Consider the following 22538-nt stretch of genomic DNA (forward strand, 5'->3'; position numbering starts at 1 on the left):
GATTCCCCATCTACATCAGTATTGTCAGAAGGTTCGACGGAAAGTCAATCAATGCTCCACAGCGTCGCGGAAAGCGTTAATCGAGCAAAAAAAACAAAAAACAGAAAGGCCATATGACTTCTTTAGCCGAGTTGTAAATGAGTTCCCAGAAGACATGATGGAACCAACTGAGATGCTTAGATATCTGCAGAAGAAAATTGTTTCTGGAAGACCATTAGAATCCTAGAAGGAGAGACCAATTTTATAACTGTAGATAGACATAATATCCTGGAAACTACATTTGAGGAACTAAAGCATGTATTAATAAAGCAATGCTCCATTAATAATATTATTGTGGCATATATATTCCAGAATCAACAAGTTGTTCAAGTCTCTGAAATACTAGTTCTAAAGCTTCTGTATAGATATCTGCACCCATTTCAGTTGAGGGTCTCAGTGGATCCAGATGTTCGAAAACAAATGAGTTCAGTAAATCTCCATGGCTAAGATCCACAGGGTCAATGACAACATGATTATCTCTTTTAGTGGGAGATGGTCCCTGGGGGTCATTTCCATATATTTCCATCTCAGATGGCTCTTCGTCTAGTAACCCATGTGATAGTGGATTGTCAGCATGGAACATGCCATTTGTCCACATTTGGTATGGTGACCAGTTTCCTTCTGTACGAACCTTGTGGTGATTAAAGGCTTCACAAAACTCGTCAAGGGCTTTGTTGATTCTTGGAATGAAGACTAAGTGAAGAGCAAACAAATGAATTTGATTATCTATGTTGAGGATACCAGTGGACTCCATAGCATAGAATAGATAGTAATAAAGTTGGCATACACATCGAAAAACATCTCTCCACAGTCTTTCAATGCGTTGGTTGTGTGTAGAAGGACCAGCAGTAAAACTCCCCCTTCCCTCCCCCCAAGCTTGAACCATGGCATCGCACACTAGGACATTTTCGACACCCTTATCAACTCTTATTCTTGATGGCCAAAGGTTTCCATCACGATTTATGGCATCTAAGAACAGGTTAAGTACAGTTTCTGCACGATTGTTTGAGTTACATCTCAGAAACATTATTCTTCTCGAAAAGCCATCTATGCATCCGTGAACAACAATTTTCCAGGGTATCAAAGCATGATGTCCATCTAAGTGCCACAAGGAGTTCGGCCACGGCACTTGATAAGTCCTACGGGAAACAACAACGCCCCATCGAAGTGCAGTATTCTGTGGATCTACTCTTGTCATGCTTTCTCTTAACCTTTTTCTTTGAATTCCTAAGCCAAGTGCTTTTATGTAACCTCCAACATAGCCCTGTCCAGAAGTTCGTCCACGGTCGGAAACGAAGCCTCTCACGATCTCGTCTAGTTCCTCATCAGGCAGATGATGAAATCCTGTCATATTTTGAAAACCATATTGTTCTACTCTCCTGTGAATCGTCCACCTTGAAACACCCAGCATTTCTCCAATCTTAATCCAACTGAATCCCAATTCACGCAATTCTTCCAACATCTCAGCAGAAATGTGAAAACGTGGTCTTCCAGGAGTTTCCTTTTCCTCCTTTCCTGGGGCAAAACAGTTTTCATCAGCAGTTTCTGGGGTGACAGATTTAATTGCGATGTGATGATTTAAAGATGACAACACGTCCGCAAATGCTGCTGCAAGTGAATCTCCTCCAACGTCAAAATCTTCCTCGTCTGCCATTATGTTCGCGCAACTTAGGCAACTATCTATGAAAGTTAGTAAACTGAAAAAACTTTGTGAAAGTGAACAAAGAGAACTAGATGCTGTGCACCATACATTGTCCGTCATGCATATGCCCCTTGGAGATTTAATAGAAGGATACATTTGTAGTAATAACAAACAAATTTAATGAACATTAGACACCAATGCCTAAAGAAAAACATTGTTAGGGCTATGTAAATAGATTTTAAATTGATACTTTGAACTATGTTTTATTCTACCAAAGAATTATTTTTATTGGTCTTGATATCTTTATATTTACATGTCTGCAATGAGGATAAATTCTAATTCATAGCTACTGAACTCAGGGCTGTTGTCACTGACTATTATCTCTGGAATCCCCTACCTTGCCAAGTTGGGTTTGACGTGGTTGATTACAGTCTTGCTTCTGCTCTTAGGCAGGTGTGATATCTCAAAGAACTTTAAGTAATAGTCAACCATGACCAGATAATCTTGTTTGTCATGTTCAAAGAGATTGACTGCAATTTTCCGCCACAGTCTTCCTGGTATTTCATGGCTCTTGAGTGGTTCTCTTGTTTGAGCATTTCTGTACGTGTTACAGGTTCTGCACTTGGATATCATGTCTGCTATCTGTTGGTTCATTCCGGGCCAGAACAAGACATCCTGGGCTCTGTGTTTACACTTTTCAATGCCTAGATGACTGCTGTGAATTCGACTAAGCATCTCCCTCCTAAGTGCATTTGGTACAATAAACTTGTCATTCCTCAGCAGTAGATCATCACAAACAATGATTTCTTCCTTGACATTCCAATATTCATGAAGCTTTGGTTCTATTTCGGACTTACTCTGCGGCCATCTATTAAATACTGTGTTCTTGAGCTTCTGTAAGGTTGGATCTTCTCTGGTTCCTTCTTCCAACTGTTCCAGTTTCTCCTCACTGGCTGGCGAGTTCTCAATGATGATAACCTCAATTTCATCCTTTTATTTGGCTACAGTTTCACTTTTTCCTTCTGGGGCACAGCTTAAAGTGTCTGTAATGTACAAGTTCTTGCCTGGTTCATATTCCACTCGCAGGTCATGGCACTGAAGCCTCAACATCTTTTGTTGCAATCTTTGTGGTGCTTGAAATAATGGTTTCTTGAACAATGGCTCCAGGGGTTTGTGGTCGGTTTCAACCCTTACTTTCCTGCCGTACACATACTGATGAAACTTAGTGTATCCATACACGATTGCCAGCAGATCTTTTTAAATTTGTGCATAATTTCTTTCAGCAGAGTTCAAAGATTGCGATGCATAACACACTGGCTGACCCTCCTGCACTAGACCCGCCCCAAGTCCATAGGATGATGTGTCTACTGATACTGTCATGGGCTTGTCATCATCATAATACTGGAGTACTGCATCTCTTGTTAGGTTATCTGCGATAGCTTGAAATGATTTCTCCTTCCTTTCCAGCTAATGCCATTCCACATCCTTGTGCAGAAGCTCTCTGAGGGGCTGGGTGAGGTCTGATAAGTTAGGTATGAATTTAGGAACCAAGGAACCTTAAAAGTGCTGGCTTGTCTTCTTGGGATGGAATTTCCTCCACTGCTCGCACTTTGCTAGGACCTGGTTTCAATCCATTTGCTGTCAGTATGTGGCCAATGTATGGTACTTGAGAGGTCTTGATTTTCATTTTGCCTCTGTTGAGCTTCAATCTAATTTTCCTTAATCTTTCCAATACCTGCTCTAAGCGAAGGTTGTGCTCTTCATCATTCTATCCCCAGAAAAGGATGTCGTCTGCGATTGTCTTAACACTACTGTAACGAATTCTCCAGAGATTAATGGAGCATTGATTTACCACAACGCTATTGCATAAGCTGAGCTACAAACTTCTCCATATTCCGGAACATTCTATTGAGTTATTTTTAAGGATATGTCATCATTAGCGTCTAAAATGTTCTTGCTGCTAAATATACTGTTTCAGAAATAAGTATGATGTAATCGGCTACTATAGATAAGGTTAGAGATCATAAGGTTTTCAGAAGTTTAAGATAAATAATAAAGTGTTTAAAAAGGAAAACAAGGATTGTCTCCTGGCCTCATGACATTTTTGGTGGCAGTGTCGAGATAACCTTGCAAAGGTTTTACATCAGTAAGCAAGGACCCACAGAAGAGTAGAAGTAATGGATTTCGAAGCTATGGAATACAAAACCAGACAGAAGGTGCGGAATACACTTACCTTTGATAGGTTGAAGGATATGTGCGTGGAGAGACATATTGACTTCGGTGATAAAAACAAAGCAGAGTTGATTGATCTTTTGAGTGAGTTTATGGAGCTGAAAACCGGTGATACAGTGGCAATTTCTCAACCGGAAGTTACATCTCAGCCGGAAGTAAACGTTCAAATTATGAAGATAATGCCAAGCCTGCTTTCGTCAGTGAATCACGTCGACAGCGAGTATGCAACCCAAGTAACAGCAAGTGCATGCGTGAAGGCAGAATCGGGGGAAGAGATGTAAAGATGCTTTTTGATACTGGTAGCTATGCAACTATTGTGAAAGCTGATCTTGTGGAGAACGAAGAGTGGAATGGAGGAGAGACTATAAACGTTGTTTGTGTTCATGGAGATTCAGTGGATTATCCAACAGCAGAAGTGGATTTGGAGATGGGTGGTTGGATAAACAAGACTAAGGTAGCTCTTGTACCAGGAGTACCAGTAGATGTTTTTTAATAGGGATAAAGGACTTTGACTTGTCAGAAGAAATCTCAAGCCAATCAAACTGTGCGCACAATCTTGCTGTAATGACAAGATTACAGACAAGAAAAGAGGCTGAAAAGAAGAGAAAAGTTGAAGATGCTGAGAAAATAAGACTTCTGACAAAAAGGAAGCTAAGAGTGATTTTACAGAACAAACCAGGGAACTGCGTAACATACAAGATGAGATTAGGAAACCCGAGGAAGAAGAACCCAAAACCAAAACCACCGCATCAGATAGTATTAATCCTGAGGATGCAGGTCCTGAGATAATTCAGAAGTGGCAGTCAGAGGACCCAACCTTAAAGAAAGCGAGAGCCTTAGCAAGAGCACCTAAACAGCAGGAAGAAACAAGATCAGAAACAACTTTCTTTTACAGACAAGGCTTGTTATATCGCCAGTGGGTATCAAAGGGAAGTGTCAGTGAAGATAATCGATCTGTGGAACAGTTGGTACTTCCCCTACAGTGATGCAGCACAGTTCTCAAGCTTGCACACGATATACCCGCAGCTGGTCATCTTGGAATCAACAAACCCAAGGACAGAGTATTACAGCGCTGTTACTGGCCTGGTGTGTTCCAGGATGTTGCCAATCATTGCCGTACATGTGAGGTTTGCCAGAGAGCGCAAGGAAAGAGATATGGAGCACGAGCTGAGATGATCCCTCTGCCACTGATTAAGAAACCTTTCCAGAGAATAGCTATGGATATTATTGGACCATTCCTAAGGAGCAACAATGGCAACAAATATATTCTTACAATTTGCGATTATGCGATGCGTTATCTAGAGGCTATACCCATACCCAACACAGAAGCAATTACAATCGCCAAAGAGCTTGTATCAGTGATTGCAAGGGTTTGGATTCCTGACAAGATCCTCACAGACCAAGGGTCGAACTTCATGTCGAGGCTGTTGCAAGAAATGTACCTCTTGTTGAACATTAGTCGTTTGAGGACCTCCCCATATCACCCACAGACCGATGGCCCAATGGAGCGATTTAATGCAACACTTAAGTCGATGATCAGAAAATTCAGAGCAAGTAGTCAGAAGGAATGGGATGAGCACCATCCTTACCTACTCTTTGCATACAGAAAAGTCCCTTTGTTTTGGAGATGAGAAGATGTCTAGAGGAAGTATCAGAACTAGTCAAGGAAAATGTGACTACAGCGCAGAAGAAGCAGAAAAATTACTATGACAAGAAGTCCAAACCACGAGACCTCAAAGTGGGAGATGAAGTGCGTATACTTGAACCTGCAAGAAGAAGTAAGTTGCCACTTGAGTGGAATGGCCTGCATAAAGTGATGAGAAGAGTAGCTGAAGTTGATTACAAGGTACAGACTCCAGGAAGGCGTAGAGAGAAGAAGGTGTACCATGTTAACTTGTTGAAGAAATGGCAGAAGCCTGAGACGGTAGAGGTGTTTACTGCCTTAGATGACAGTCAAGAAGGCCACAGTGCAGAGAGTTGTAAAGAGGAAGATTTGGAGGAATTTTTACTCCACACTGAGAAATCATCTGGTGATGAAGATGGGATAAAAGTTGATATCAACCCTAAACCCGACTCTCAACAAAGATTTGCACTGGAAGAGTTGCTTCACAAGTTCAGATATCTTTTCATGAACAAATCGGGCAGAACGTAAGCTTTCAAGCACTCAATTGAAGTTGGAGATGCAACCCTGATCCGACAAGCACCTTACCGCATTCCCTTGTCCCAAAGACAGTTGGTGAAAGATGAGCTCGACAAGAAATGGATTGAAATGGGTGTGATTAGACCCTCCACAAGCCCTTGGGCATCACCAGTTGTAATTGTACCCAAGAAAGATGGTGGAATTCGTTTCTGCATTGACCACAGAAAGCTCAACAAAGTTGCAAAATTCGATGCTTACCCAATGCCATGGAGTCATCAAGAGGATGGGAAAGGCAAGATCCATTTCTACCCTAGACCTCGCCCATAGATACTGGCAAATTCCAAATTGTGAGGCTTCAATGGAAAAGACAGCATTCGCAACGCCATTCGGATTATACGAGTTTGTCGTTATGCCATTTGGATTACACAACGCACCAGCAACCTTCATGAGGATGATGAATCATCTACTAAGTGGATATCAATCCTTTGTTGATCCCGACTTCGATTATATCCCAGTTTTCAATGAGGGTTGGGATGATCACTTAATGCATTTGAAAAAAGTATTTACCCATTTGAGAGATGCCAATTTGTCGTTGAAGAGTTCAAAGTGCAGACTTGGCTACACTCAAATGCAACACCTGGGTCACGTGATTGGAGAGGGCAAGATTCTCCCAGATCCCAAAAAAGTAGAAGCCGTGAAGAACTACAAACAACCGGAGACCAAATCTGAAGTCCGTGACTTCCTTGGTCTTACAGGCTATTACAGACGTTTCATACTGAACTACTCCAATACTGAAGCACCACTTACTGTTCTGACCCAAAAAGTGAAACCAGAGACTGTGCAATGGAACCAAGAGAACCACAAGGCTTCTGAAAAACTTAAGAATGCACTCATATCTGGTCTGTTTTGAAAGCACCAGAAGTTGACAAGCCTTTCATAGTTTAAACTGACGCATGTGATTTGGGCATAGGAGCTGTTCTCAGCCAGCTAGATGAAGATGGTGAAGAACGCCCAGTGGCCTACGCCAGCAGAAAGCCGTTACCATGTGAGACAAAATATTCAACGATCGAGAAAGAGTGTCTCCCTATTGTCTGGGCTTTGAAGCAATTTCATGGAATGCCCTTTATTATAGACTCAACATAAACCACTGACCTGGCTTCAAAAATGAAAGACACAAACCAGAGGTTGACGCGATGGGCAATAGCTATGCAGCAGTACCAATATGAATTAGGCCATCAACCTGGAGTACAACATGGCAATGCTGATGGCTTATCAAGTGGGCCACTGTTAGCAACTTAAGGGGGAAAGAACGTAACGAAGTTTCCAGAGATTAATAATTGCATAAGCTGAGCTACAAACTTTTCCATATTCCGGAGCATTCTATTGAGTTATTTTTAAGGATATGTCATCATTAGCGTCTAGAATGTTCTTGCTGCTAGAAATAATGTTTCAGAAATAAGTATGATGTAATCGGCTACTATGAATAAGGTTCAAGATCATAAGGTTTTCAGAAGTTTAAGATAAATTATAAAGTGTTTAAAAAGGAAAACAAGAATTGTCTACTGGCTTCGTGACAACCACTAAGGTCCTTGAATGCTTGGGTAATTTTCTTTTGAAATACCTCAGGTGCTGAGTTGATATCGAATGACATCCTTAAGTACTGGTATCTGCCAAGTGGATTGTCGAATGTCAACAACTGCATGCTTGCTTCATAAAGTTTGATGTGCCAGAACCCGAATTTGGCGTCGAGCACACTAAAAACCCTGGCATCATTCAGTTCAGCTGCGACTTCCTCTCTGGTTTTCATCGGATAATGCTCTCTCTAGATAGCTTTATTTAGATCTCTGGGAACTAAACACACACGTATTTTGCCATTTGGTTTCTGTACCACCACTAGAGAACTGACCCATCTGGTGGGTTTATCTACCTTGTGGATAACACCTAATTCTTCCATGCGGTCAAGTTCTTCTATGACTTTCTCTCTCAGGGTTAAGGGTATTTTACGAGGTGGGTGCACCTCTGGAGTCAGGCTGTGATCAATCTTAACCTGATATGGTCCTTCCAAACATCCAATGTCATCAAATACATCCTCGTACTCCTTTAAAATTTCTTCCACATACATGTTGCTAATGTTACTAGACCTGTTCTCATCCCTTTGGGTATCGACCACACTGACTCTCCTGGCTAGATGCAGATCTTGACAGGTTTCAAGACCTATGATAGGTGTGGCTGAATGCTCAATAACATGAAATTCAACTGGGTAGATCTAGCTGTTGAGTTTCACCGGGAAAGTGGCTTTCCCCTTGACTGGTATCTTATGACCAATGTAGGACACAAGGCGGGTGTTTGACTTCATCAACATCTCTCTTGTCAACTTACAATACAAAGAGTACGGCAAAACATTATATTGGGCACCAGTGTCCAATTTCATGTTCAGCTGGAGATTATTGATGACCACTTTTTGTATCCAATCTTTCTGTTTACATGAATTAGTTCCTAATGCTCCAGTGAAGAATTCGTCCGTCTGAATCATCCAACTTGCGTTCATCTACTTGTTTAGAGTTGTCCCTTGGCTTTGAAAGGCACATTTTCGCTTAATGATGTCTTTTCTGACATTTGTGGAAAATCTGACCACCTGGAAGTGGTGGTGCTGGGTCTCTGGGTCCTAAAGGTGACAAAGGAGATATGCAGCACAAGGACCAAACGGAGATATCGGTCCTCAAGGTCCAAAAGGTGACAAAGGAGATACCGGTCCTCAAAGTCCCAAGGGTGATAAAGATGACATTGGTGCTGGAGGTCGAAAAGGTGACAAAGAGGACACTGAAGCACAGGGACCTAAACGTGATAAAAGTGATACAGTGGCTCTGAGACTTTCCAAGGTGACATAAACATGAATAACAACTGTATTAAGAGCATGCATACACACACTTCAAATAATGATCCTATTAATAGGATATTTTGTGGGACAACATATAGTAAAAAAGTGATGATAACCAATTGTTGACAGTGGTAAGTGGTAACGGACGGAATGCTGATGGAAAGACCATTTATGAATTCAGCAGAGCAAAATATGACGACAAAGCTGTAACCATGATAAGGATATGGTTGACAAGAAACATGTTGACAGCAAACCTTTAATTTAGACGCATCAAAAGGTCTTGATATGAAAGGCAATAAGGTGATTAAAGTAGCAGACCCAACAAGTGCAACAAATTGAAGCAATGAAAGGTATGTTGATACAATAAAAAACTGATGGTACAAGAGTAATTACTAGTAATTTGAATATGAAGAGTAGAAGTATAATTTATGTCAAACAGGCACAGGCGCATGAAAGCACACATGCTCATGTTAATTTTGTCAGTACAACTATCAACAATAATAATACACTAATGACTACTAACTCTCAGAAGTATGTTAATAATAGATTAATCTGTCTGTTGGTGGTGCAAATTTGTAAAACACATTTTCATATATCATGAATAACAGTGGGCAGTTCAGTAATGAAGATGACATTGCAGGGGTTGAATTCATTAATGAAGACTTTCAGTTGAATGAAAAAAAACCTAAGAGATGAAACTCCATTTGGATAGCACAACATGCATGAACTAACAGCTGGTGACACCTCAGCCACAAGTAGTATTGAGACAATTTCTAAGGTATCAACTAATAAATCTGCAGATCATAGCAGATCATTTGTTCATATGCACAGGTACAATAATGTAACACCTTATTGTGAAAGGGGCCTGCAACACATTTCTACTTCAAAGCATATGATACTTCCGGATCCATTAGTAAGCAATACAGTGTAATCACACAAAACACACACAATAAATAGATAGATGTTACATTTTTTGGAATATTTGGAACATCTACTGGTCATTCCATATCTCTCGGTGTAGGTTTAGTTTCAATGACCATTTGAAGTACTCCAAACAGTTGAGAAAGATTGTGCAATTTTTCTCAGTTGACCTTTGACTGTTAAACGAGTTAAACCATTTCAGCTGGATTGTCCACATTTTGCCGTTAAACTGATTAAGCTAGTTATGCATTTTTTTTAGTAGAACGAATTAAGACAGTTTTATCATTTGATGTACTTCAACCAACGGAGATAGATTGTTCACTTTGTGTATTTAGCTATTTTTGCTGGTTCAGCTATTTTACTAGTAAGTAAAACTATCGAAAACAACTTAACTGCACAAATTACGTAATGTATCTCAGCTGGTTGAACTAGTTCAAATGGTCAGATTAGCTTCAATTGTCGTAGGGGAAAAATGCATAACCAGCTTGATAGGTTGAACTGCACAAACTTCTTAATCTAGTCGAACTGGTTAAAGTGGTTAAATAATTAAACTAGCGAAAACAGTAAGAGTGCAAAAATTGCACCATCTAACTCATGTGGTCGATGTAGTTCAAATGTTCAAAGTAGGTTAATTGGTTCAACCAGAAAAGGTGCATAACCAACTTGATAGGATCAACTGTACCAACTGTACAATCAAGCCTAATTTGTTATACTCGTTAAATAGTCAAACTAGCTGAGACAGTTAAACTGCACAAATTCCATAGTCAATCTTAACTGGTTAAAGGTGTTCGAATGGCTATACTTGGTTCAATGGTTCCACTGGAAAAAATGTATTACTGGCTTAAATAGTTGAACTGATTAAAAAATCAATCTTTGGGAAGACAGCTAAACTGCTTGAAGTAGTACAATGGTCGAACTACCTTCAATTCTTGAAGTGCACAAACGGCAAAATGTAGCCAAATTTGTTTAAGAAGTTAAAATGATCAAAGTAGCTTAATTAGTTAAACCAAGTAAATAGTCCAACCGGCGAAGACAGTTATATGCACAAATCGGCGTTACTGCACAAACTGCACAATCTAGCTGAAATGGTTTTACTGGTTAAATAGGAAAACTAAGGAAAGCAGTCAAACTGAACAAATTGTACAATCTATCTTAATTGGTTAAAAAAATTCAATGGTCCATCTGGCTTAAATGGGTCAATAGACAAATTTCAGAAGTAGTTGATTTGATTAAATTGGACAAAACCAGCTAGTAGCCTAAACGGTTTGGCTGGCTAAATGTAAGTCGAACGATTACAGTTTGATAATTTTAAACTACTTCAACCAATAAAGATGCATTGTGCTATTTGTAAAGTTGAAATGTTTTCGCTAGTACTCGTAATCATATGAACCAATCCACCTAGTTTTATTATCTTAACTAGTTAAACCAATTAAACCGAGCAAAACTGCACAAATTGCAAAATCTATCTTTACTGATGGAAGTGGTTCACATAGTCAAACTAGCTTAAATGGTTTAACTAAAAATATATAAATATGATATGCACCTTGTCCGGTTCAACTGTTTTCAACTGAACAAAGTGCATAGCCAGCGTAATCCATTCAACTGCACAATTTGAACAATTTAGCTCAAATACGTATAATGGTTCAATCGGCTCACATGGACAAAATTCACCAAGAAGCCAAATTGGTTCAAATGGTCTAAGTGATCAAACAGGTGAAAACAGTAAAACGGAAAAAAAACTGAACAAACAAGATGAATTGACTTGTTTGCTACTGAATTACGCTCCTTTTACTGGGTCCACTCAGAACCAAAGAAAAACTAGGCAATTTCCAAAATGGAGTAACTTTTATATAAAGACATTGTCTCCATTGAAGATATTTGTTCTAAGTGTATTTGTTTTTTCGGAGATTGAAATGGTTATGATTAATTGGAAACAGGATTTCTTGTCGTCCAGTTCTGTCTGTGATCATACTCGTGATAAACAAATCGGACTCCCACTTCGCGGTCGTCTGATTTTGTTAATCACTCGTATGATTACAGACCGAATTGGGTTCCATACGGTCCTATTACCATTATTTATGACACCGAAAAGATGTTTCCGTTTGTTTGATGCTAAATTTGCGTTGTTTTCGGTTTTACCCCACGGATGACTAAGTTTTAAGCTTCTAAGCAGCTAAATTATGAAAGGCAGAACTATTCAATAACTACTTTAATTCAGTTTTCAAGAGAGATGATTGTGTTCTCCTTCATGAGGACTATTTTTTCAGTGACTTTGATGATGAAAACCAGTCTTTAAGTAACATTACCATCTCACTATCGATGATCAGGGAATTTCTGGATCAGCTGAACACTGCCAAATCTTGTGGACTAGATGAAATAACATCACGTCTGTTGAAGGAATGCTCAAAATCTTTGTCTATTCCCCTCTGCACCCTGTTCAATAAACAACTGGACAGTGGTTGTTTCCCAAAAGTATGGAAAGCTGCAAATTTGGTTCCAGTTTTCAAGTCTGACGATAGAGAGATGGTTGAGAACTACAGAGGAATATCATTGCTGTGTATCATATCAAGAGTCCTTGAAAAATTTGTGTTCTCAAATGTTTTCCCTTCTTCCAACCGCAAATTTACCATTTGCAAGACGGCTTTGTTGATGGACGCTCTTGTGTTACTAGTTTCCTACGATCTACTCATGCTTTTGCCAAAGCACTCGACGAAAAAAAGCAGGTGGACTCTTTTTTTTGGATTATGGTAAGGCATTGGACTCTGTTTCATGTAACTGTTTATGGAAAGAGCTGTTTGATGTGAGTATAAGAGGTAAACTGCTTTCCTGGTTTAGATTATATTTAACACGTAGACAGCACAGAACAGTCATTGATGGTTGTGAATCGTCGTTGTTACCAGTATCATCAGGAGTGCGTCGGGGGTCCAATTTAGGACCGCTTTTGTTTATAATTTATATAAATACGGCTCCTAAAGGAATACACTCAAGCACCACTGTACAACTGTATGCTGATGATATGAAATGCTTCATAATCATAGATAACACCAATGATGTTCAACAACTGCAAAGTGACCTTTCAAATCTAAACGATTGGTCAGCTGATCACTTCATGTAGTTTAATTCAAAGAAATGCAAATACGTTGCAATCACAAGGGAAAAGAATGTTGTCGATTCAACCTATATACTTAATGGCTCACAGATTATGTCAGTTACAACTGAGAAAGACTTTGGTGTGCATGATTCTACCAAGTTATTTTGGAATAATCGCATTGGCGTCATTATCAGTAAAGCCAACAAGATGTTGGGCATGATCAAAAGAACTTGTACCAGTGTGTGTGATAGGAAATTATCCTGAAACTGACTTAAGTTATCATGAGAGACTTGTCAAAGAGAAACTTTTACCTTAACAATATAGGAGAGAGATATTGGTTCTTTGTTTTTTCTTTAAGTGCATGAAAGGTTATATTGATTTCAATGCTTTGTCAGATGTAGATTTAAGAGTGATTGTCAGTAAAAATCAAAGAAATCGTGGCCACGGTCAAAAAATCGATTTCGCTCATACTTTGTCAGTTTGAAGGCCTAGGTAAGTAACTGAAGGATATTAGGTTAGTTTTTGAAATATTCCATATAACGGCAGAAAACCACGAAAAACGGTCACCCTACCGGAAGCTCGGATTTTACCTGGCGGAAACTCGAAATTTTACACTTTTCAGCTTCTCGCTACACAGACGTTTACATAGCTGTGAATCTCTCTTAAGTATAATTGAATACATTGATTCTTCCTTAGACAAACCATGGGAATTATTTTTATCTCTGCTTATTTGTGAGCGAACTGAGACCCGATTAAGAAGACACACTTTTCTCATTTACGCGAAGGTGTAAAATAATCCAAACTCAGCGACGAAAAAAGCTGACCGGTAGTTCTTCAAATCTTCTGATATTATAACCAAAGACAGTTCAGTCATTGATTTTAGGTCTACGGTTTTAAATCTTTAGGATCTAGTAGCACTTTTGCATGAACGCCGATCAAAATTCGATAAAATTCCAATTGAGCGCCTTTGAAATCTACAACTCTACATAACAATGCACTATTGAATAAATTAACTCCTCGGCCAAAGTTTGTACATAAAACATGAGGGTTTTACTTTCTTAGCGGTTTGAACCTTTTAAAAATACATATTGATGTTAAATATTGTCTACGCAGGTAAAAAAACTATGAAACACCAAAATTACCACGAGCTGAAATTAAATCTCACAGGCTCGCTCCCTAATCTGTGTCACGCACGAGTGACTTCGCTTCAATTAGTACAGTAACAAACAGATATTTACATCTGTTAATTTACAATAGGTCTTATTTTAAAATATCTTACTCAAAGATGTGCCAGGTTCCCCAGTTAACTTGCTGAAGTAAAAATAAAAGAAAATATAATAGTAGCAATTCAAACTGAAACGATAAGAATTGATTTTATTAAGAATGAGAAGCTTTATGCCGTCGATAGCCAATCAGAAGTACCTGTTCTCACGAAAATTGCATCGTTCTTTAAATAAATAAATAAATCGAATTATCTTTATCTGTGAAACATTGCATCTAAAACCTGAGTTTATTGTCGGGGAACTTCATAGAACAGCGATGTCTTGCTCGTTCTTGAATATTGTTGGTGGGATTTGCGGCGCAGACGAACGCACAAGGTCTTCCGTCACGCCTCTCACGCGGTGTAACAGGGATATAAAAAATCACAAAAAGTCGTTGAAATTTTCCGGAATTGAAACGGAGGTAGAATTAATTTTGGCGAGATGTGGATGTTTTCAAAAGCCGGCGAATTTATCGGACATGACTATCTGTCCGGTTCATCGTGCCAAGTTAGGTTTAGGTTGGCGAAGGACGGGTAATCTTTGCACCATCCCGGAAGTTGTTTCTGGTCACTGCAAGGAGCTGAGGAAGGCACCCTCACTGGAAAAAGGAATAAATTTATTCCAATCCATGAAGATATTTGAGCTTTCAAAACAGCTCGTCCCTGTGGGCTCAGGTAAGCAACCAACTACTTGATGTTCTACCAAACAGAAACTGTCTCCAATGAATTATTTTTAGTCTATTCATTCTGATGACTTGAGATTATATGAAAGAATCATTTGTTTAAACGACGGAGAGAAATAAGTAAGGTTGATGAAGGACATTTCGTTACTTATCTCTTCATTCAGTTGTCCAATCCAGTTTTTTTATAACAACCTTTATTTCATGCCTCTCATTTTTTTATGGATTGCGCTTATATTAGTGTGTGCACTGTATAGTGCCCTACCCACTTTGTCGCCAGGTATGTGAGTGAGTGAGTGAGTGCCGGTGTCCGTAAACAAACAGGTCCGCAGCGCGTGCACAGCACTACCCACATGTATACAATGAATTCCTAATTTTTTTCAGTTTCTCTCAGTTCGTACGCGGGGTGTGATTGGTCAATTTTGCGCGGCCCTCTAAACTTTAACTAGTTTCCATTCCCGCGCGCCCGATTGACCTCAGAGACATAATGAATATCTTACTAACCTCGTTTCACGGTCTGTAACTTACAGTACGCACCTGGAATTCGGTTAGTAGGGGTTAATTTACTTTGTTTAAAACATTTCAATTTCGTTTCGCAAAAAGCCACTTGAGAAAGAAAGATATAAACAATAAACAAAAAAAAAAATGATAATCTAATCACAATGCTACCCCCCCCCTTCTTCTCACCTCTTATCGCGCAGTCAACTTTCCATTATTATTTTATTCTGTGGGTCGACAAAACTTCAGACTTTTCTGTTTAAAAAATACGCGCCTTTCGGTAATTTCGGAGTTTTGACGGGAGTTTGACTATGTTTTTTCTAAAGGAATTTGCGTAAAATGTAGAAAGATGCTTCGTGTGTATAAGGAAAGAGCACCTGAGAAAATGCCAGATGACCGCTGAAGTTTCAGAGATCGCCGAAACCTTGAACAAGTTCAACCTGGTGAGTATACGCACATGCTTTATTATATAATATGAAATACCGGTGGCAAGACACTTTCCCAGTTATATCGCTTATCAGAGACCTTATTTCAGATCGCTTATCAGAGACCTTGATTAAGTAGCGAAAAAGAAAAACCGTTGTTAATTGGCTAACATTAAGGTGATTAGCTGGAAACAGGCGTAAAACCTTTTTTGGCAGTGATAAAGCTAAAAATAACTCAATTCAGCGGCAAACAAGCGGTAAAATTTTTTTTGTAAGATAAATGTAAAAAAAGACTTAAGGATCAAACTGTAAACAGCGTAAATTAAGCGACAAACAAACGAAAACATATCTTCGGTGTGATAGAGCTAAACACAGCGTAACTTAGCGACAAAAAAAGAAAAACGGTGGTTTTCGTAAGATCAAGCCCAGAACAGCCCAATTTAGCTGCAAACAAACAAATACATGTTTTCAGTGCCAAAAAGCTGAGAAAAGCAAAACTTGGCCACGAAAGTCACCGACAGGTTGCATTAAGTGAGATAAAACTAAAATCAGCGTGATTAGCTGCAAACAGGCAAAAAAACTTCTTTGATGTCATACACCTAAGAAAAGCGTAATTTAGTGACAAACAAGTAAATTTGTCCAGTTTTTTTGTGAACTACTGTTTTTGCTTGTTTGATCGCTTAAACCATTTGACCCAATTTAGGTTGTTGATGGATTTGGTCCATATGAACCAACTAAACCAATTCAGCTATTTTCTGAGTTTTGTGCCGTTTGACTGTTTCTGCCGTTTGCAATTTTTTAGTTTGACTATTTAGCCACTTAAGCTATTTAAGCTGGTTATGTTTTTTGTCCGATGAAATCCTAACCCTAGGCTGTTTTACCATCCTAGCTACTTGAGAGTTGAACCATTGAGCTAGATTTTGCAGTTTGTGCAATTGAACCGATCAAGATAGTTATACTTTTTGTCTAGTTGAGCCATATCAGCTAGTTTGACTACTTGAGCTACTTCAACCAATTAACAACTATTTTTCCCTCTGTGCAGTTTAACTGCCTTGGCTTGATTGACTATTTAACCAGCCGAATCAATTCAAATAGTTTAACTATATTAACTAGTCGAACTAGTTTAAAATGGTCAAACTAGCTTATATTGCTCAAGAGGACAAAATGCATAACTAGCTTCATAGGTTCATTAGCACAAACTTCTCAATCTAGTTTAACTGGTTAAACTGGTTAAGTAATCAAACTAGCGAAAAGAGTAATAGTACACAAACTGCACCATCTATCTCAACTGGTCGATGTAGTTCAAATGTTCAAACTAGGTTAATTTAACTGGAAACAGTGCATAACTAGCTTGATATCATCAACTGCACCCACTGCTCAATCAAGCTTAATTGGTTAAACACGTTAAATAGTCAAAGTAGGTAGGACAGTTAAACTGCACAAATTGCACAATTTATCTTAATTAGTAAAGTTGTTCAAATGCCCAGACTAGCTTAAATGGTTCAAATGGTTAGATATTTAAACTAGGGAAGACAGATGGATTCCAGGAAATAATAAGTATTACATGAAAAAAGCCAGCACAAAATTACTGCGCAATAATAACAAAACAGAATCATTGATATCTGGTGATAACTGTCTTCCCTGATTTAACTACTTCACAATTTGAATGAAATAAAATAGTTTAACTCTTTTAAATACTTTCAGAAAATTAGCTAGTTTGTAACGTTTAATTATTGGAGTTAATTTGACCATTTTCTCCAACCACTTAAAATAGATTGTGCAATTTTTCTCAGTTGACCTTTGACTGTTAGACCTCTTGAAACATTTCAACTAAATTGTCTAGATTGTGCAGTTGAATTGATCAGGTCATCCATTTTGTTCAGTTCAATCGTTAAAAGCTAGTTTGACCATGTGAGCTACTTCGACCAATTGAGACGGATTTTGCAATTTCCACAGTTTAACTGTTATCGCTCGATTGGTATTTAGCCAGTTGACCCATTGTGTACAAACTGGACAGTCAAGTTTAACTGGTTTAACTACCTAAGATAATCAAACTAGTTTAAGAGCTTCTTCGACCAATTGAGACGGATTTTGCAATTTCCACAGTTTAACTGTTATCGCTCGATTGGCATTTAGCCAGTTGACCCATTGTGTACAAACTGGACAGTCAAGTTTAACTGGTTTTACTACCTAAGATAATCAAACTAGTTTAATTGGTTCATATGATTATGTAGTCAAACTAGCAAAAAGAAATCAACTTCACAAATTTCACAATGTGTCTTACTTTGTTGAAGTAATTTAAAATGATCAAACTACCTTATATGACAAAATAATGCTAGCTGAAACGCTTGAACCGGACAAAGGGTATATCATACCTATGCATTTTGTTTACTTGAACCATTTAAGCTAGTTTCACTATGTAAACTACTTTGACCGACTAACATAGATTGTACAATTTGTGCACTTTAACTGTAATCGCTCGATTGACATTTAGTCAGTTGAGCCATTTAAGCTACCTATTTGTTTTGTCCAGTTTAATCCTTTCAGGTAGTTCTGAATTTTGTCTTGTTGACCCATTTAAGCTTGATCGGCCATTTATTTCTTTTAACCAATTACTTCAATTCACTTTTATTTTTCATTTTCTTACATATTACAAGATATTCCTCTGACCCGCGAATAGCAAATGCTGATCGAGGCGGGTCAAGTTTGTTTGTTCCTTTTTTTTTTATTGACTTTACTAATTAGTAAAGTTTTTCAAATGCCTATACTAGCTTAAATGGATCAATTGGTTAAATAGTCAAACTAGGGAAGGCAGCCAAAAGCCAGAATTACCACGCAATGATAACAACACAGAATCACTGATATCTGATGGATATGCCTTGAAACTCCCAAGTGCTATACTACTATCTTAAATAGTTAAACCACTTGAGCTAGATTGTGCAGTTTGTGCAATGGAACCATTTAAGTTAGTTATGCATTTTGTGCAGCTGAACTATTTATTCAGTTGAACCATTTTAACTACCTCAACCAATTAAGAAAGATTTTGCAATCTGTACAGTTTGACGTGGTCTGACTAATTTAGAAGTCGAACCAATTAAAATAGTTTGACTATTTTAAATGCTTCAATAAACTTAACTCGATTGTGTAGCTTGTGCCGTTTAGTCATTGAAGTTAATTTGATCATTTAAAGTACTCCAACCAATTGAGGTATATTGTGCAAATTTTTCTCCGTCGACCTTTGACGGTTAAGCCAGTTGAACCATTTCACCTAGATTGTCAAAACCGTGCGGTTGAACTGATAAAGCTAGTTACGCATTTTAATTAGTTCAACCATTTAAGCTTGTTTGACTACGTGAACTACTTCAACTGATTAAGACAAATTGTGCAGTTTTGTTTCATGTTACTGAGTAGTCGAACTAGCGAGAACAGTTGAATTTACAAAATAGCACAATGCATCTTTATTGGTTGAAGTAGTTTAAAATGGTCGAACTAACCTATATGACAAGATGATGCTCACTGCAACGGTTGAGCCGGGAAAAGTGCATATCATACTTATACATTTTGTTTAGTTGAACCATTGAAGTTAGTTTGACTATGTGAACTACTTCCACCAATTAAGATAGATTGTGCAATTTGCGCAGTTTAACTGTTATTGCTCGATTGACATTTAGCCAGTTAAACCATTTAAGCTATTTATTGGTTTTGCCTAGTTTAACCACTTATGCTAGTTCTGAATTTTGTCTTGTTGACCTATTTAAGCTAGATCGACCATTAAACGTTTTAACCAATTAAGATACGTTGCACTCTCTATCTCAAATGGTCGACGTAGTTCAAATGCTCCAAGTAGGTTTATTAGTTCAACCAGAAAAATGCATAGTCTAGTTAATACGATCAACTTGCACCAACTGCACAATCAAGCTTAATTGGTTAAACACCTTAGACTGTCTAAGTAGCTAAGACAGTTAGTCTGATTGGTTAAGGTTGTTCGAATGGCCATACCAGGTTCGATGGTTCAACTGGACACAATGCATAACTAGCTTAAATGGTTGAGCTGGTTAACTAGTCAAACTAGTCAAACGTCTTGTTAATACGATCAACTTGTACCAACTGCACAATCAAGCTTAATTGGTTAAACACGTTAGACTGTCTAAGTAGCTAAGACAGTTAGTCTGATTGGTTAAGGTTGTTCGAATGGCCATACCAGGTTCGATGGTTCAACTGGACAAAATGCATAACTAGCTTAAATGGTTGAGCTGGTTAACTAGTCAAACTAGGGAAGACAACTAAACCTCTTAAGTTAATGCAATGGTCGAGCTACCCTCAATTGCTGAAGTGCACAAACGGCAAAATAGAGCCCAATTTGTCTAAGAAGTTAAAATGATCAAGGCTTAATTAGTTCAACCAGTTAAAGAGTCCAACTTGCGAAGACAGTTATATGCACAAATTTTCCCTTCTTAATTGGTTGCAGAAGTTCAGTTCAAAAGGCAAGCGAGCTCTGTGCATGGGATACGAACAACGTGATTTAGGGAAGTACAAGAGCAGATCGAAACGCGCTGTTCTCTGAACAGTGCGGAGTTATTCACGAGGAGAAACTTAGTGAGACTCTTAAATTTACAGGGAATCGAGCGAAGAGGACACAGAAAGCCGCGGCTTGAACGCCATAAGCTCCACAATGTCTGTCTCTGATAACGATTCAGATGTCAGCGAAGACGGAATTTCGATGAAGATCGACTCGAAAGGGAGCAAAGATTGCAACGACCTGCCTGATGCAACTGCAGAAGGTGCAAAAGCCCAATTATCTACGGCTACAAACTCAATCATGTACAACTTGAGCGGGTCACTAGTGAGAAGGATGTCGGAGTTATTGTGACTAGCTCCCTCTCATGGGATTCACATGTCCATACCATCATCGCAAAAGCCAACAAGCTACTTGGGCTTCTAAAGCGTACATGCCCTTTCCTGACCGATGTTTCAGTCAGGCGGTCCCTCTATCTGGCTTTGGTAAAGTCACAACTGTGCTATGCAACGCAAGTGTGGTCCCCAGCCCAATTCAGTCTCAAAAGTCAGCTTGAAAGAGTACAAAGACGTGCAACAAGATGGATTCTAGGCACCAGAATTGGGGAAATGAGCTACCGAGACCGGCTTATCAAGCTGAATTTGCTCCCTCTCGCCTACGACCGCGAACTTAAGGACCTTGTGTTTCTTTACAAATGTCTGAATAACTACACGGATCTAAACATCCTTAACTTTGTTTCTTTTATTTCCCACGGCCGCACCAGACGAAGTAATTCCTTCAATCTCACAATACCTTCATGTAAAACAAGTACCTTTCAGGCCTCCTATTTCAACCGAACTGTTAAACTCTGGAACTACGTCTGTACCTTATCACCCCCGTCCAAGTTTTCTAACCCGACCGCCTTTCAAACTTTTGTAGCAAAACACATGTTCTCTCTTGTCCGTTCAGTTTTTGATGTTAATAGTCCGTGCACGTGGTCAATTGTTAGGTCGTGTCCCTGTCATTGATTTTAAGTTATCTAGCACTTTTTCACTGTAAGTTTTTACATTTTTCATTTTTTTTTTTCGTTTTTATTAAGGGTAGTGCCCCGCATGGGACTCCGTGTCCCGTTCGCACTGACCCTTTTGGCGTATGTCTATCCATTTTTTTGTCTCTTTCCTTGTATATGTATTCATTTTGAGCTTGTAGACGTACCCAATAAAGCTGTTAAATAAATAAATAAATAAAATAAATAACACTCGGTCGAACTTGCTTGATTGGTTCAACCGGGCAAAATACACAACTAACTTAATTAGTCCGACTGCACAAACTGCACAATCTAGCTTAATTGGTTGAAATTGTTAAAATGGTCAAACTAGTTTAATTGGTTTTACTCTATAAATGGTCAAACTAGTTTAATTGGTTTTACTCTTTAAATGGTCAAACTAGTTTAATTGGTTTTACTCTATAAATGGTCAAACTAGCTTAAATAGCAAAATGCATAACCTGCTAAAGTGGCTCAACAGGAGAAAATGCGTAAATAACTTAATCAGTTCAACTGCACAAACTTCAGAAGCTGGCTCGATTGCTTAAATAGTCAAAAAGCGGACATAAATAAACTGCACTCATTGCAAAAGTTATTTTAATTGGTCGAAGAGGCTCACATAGTCAAAGTAGCCTAAATAGTTCAACTGCACAAAATTCATAATTAGCTTAATTGTCGTAACTGCACAAACTGCACGATCTAGCTGAAATTGTTCAACTGGTTAAATAGGCAAACTAGTAAAAGCAGTTAAACTGCACAAATTGCGCAATGTATCATAATTGGTTAAAAAAGTTCAATGTTCGATCTAACTTAAATAGGTCAACAAGAGAAAATTCAGAACTAGCAGAAATGTTAAACTAGACAAAACCAATAAATAGCTTAAGTGGCTAATCAAGCTAAATAATCGCCTAAATGTTAATCAAGCGATAACAATTAAACTGCACAAATTGCACAATCTCTCTTAATTGGTGGAAGTAGTTCACATGGTCAAACTAGCTTCAATCCATAAAGATGCATAGTGCATTTTTTTAAGTTCAACTGTTCTCGCTATTTCGACTACTTGGTCACATGAACTAATTAATCTTATTTGAATCTAATTCAATCTATCTCAACTGGTTGGAGTACTTTAAATGGTCAAATTAACTTCAATGACTAAACGGAACAAACTGCACAATCTAGTTAAGTTTCTTG

At 38.5% G+C, this 22538-nt stretch overlaps 2 protein-coding genes across 2 annotated transcripts; one reads left to right on the top strand and one right to left on the bottom strand.

Annotated features, from left to right (window-relative positions):
• Positions 1–328: 328 nt before the first annotated feature.
• Positions 329–2791, bottom strand: LOC149040061 (uncharacterized). Its single transcript, XM_089181511.1, has 3 exons — positions 2746–2791; positions 2079–2634; positions 329–1715 (listed from the first exon to the last, which is right to left on the bottom strand). The coding sequence occupies exons 1-3, from the start codon at positions 2789–2791 to the stop codon at positions 329–331; spliced, it is 1989 nt and encodes a 662-aa protein (XP_089037637.1).
• Positions 2792–13344: 10553 nt separating this feature from the next.
• LOC149040062 (uncharacterized) lies at positions 13345–21551 on the top strand. The gene is made up of 3 exons (XM_089181793.1): positions 13345–14879; positions 15709–15825; positions 20425–21551. The coding sequence occupies exons 1-2, from the start codon at positions 14483–14485 to the stop codon at positions 15783–15785; spliced, it is 474 nt and encodes a 157-aa protein (XP_089037919.1). The 5' UTR covers positions 13345–14482; the 3' UTR covers positions 15786–15825; positions 20425–21551.
• The last annotated feature ends 987 nt before the right edge of the window (positions 21552–22538 follow it).

The sequence above is a fragment of the Pocillopora damicornis genome, chromosome 9, assembly GCF_964200805.1.
Source record: "Pocillopora damicornis chromosome 9, jaPocDami1.2, whole genome shotgun sequence".
NCBI classification, from domain to species: domain Eukaryota; kingdom Metazoa; phylum Cnidaria; class Anthozoa; order Scleractinia; family Pocilloporidae; genus Pocillopora; species Pocillopora damicornis.

What these genes read in the sequence shown, in the direction of transcription:
- LOC149040061 (XM_089181511.1), bottom strand. Translation starts at nt 2,791, where the DNA reads ATGTTGAGGCTTCAGTGCCATGACCTGCGAGTGGAATATGAACCAG. An exon ending in GCGAGTGGAATATGAACCAG is followed by an intron (nt 2,635 to 2,745) that starts GCAAGAACTTGT and finishes AGAACTCGCCAG; the next exon opens with CCAGTGAGGAGAAACTGGAA. An exon ending in GTCAAACCCAACTTGGCAAG is followed by an intron (nt 1,716 to 2,078) that starts GTAGGGGATTCC and finishes TTTCATAGATAG; the next exon opens with TTGCCTAAGTTGCGCGAACA.
- LOC149040062 (XM_089181793.1), top strand. Translation starts at nt 14,483, where the DNA reads ATGTCTTGCTCGTTCTTGAATATTGTTGGTGGGATTTGCGGCGCAGAC. An exon ending in GCTCGTCCCTGTGGGCTCAG is followed by an intron (nt 14,880 to 15,708) that starts GTAAGCAACCAA and finishes TTTTTTCTAAAG; the next exon opens with GAATTTGCGTAAAATGTAGA.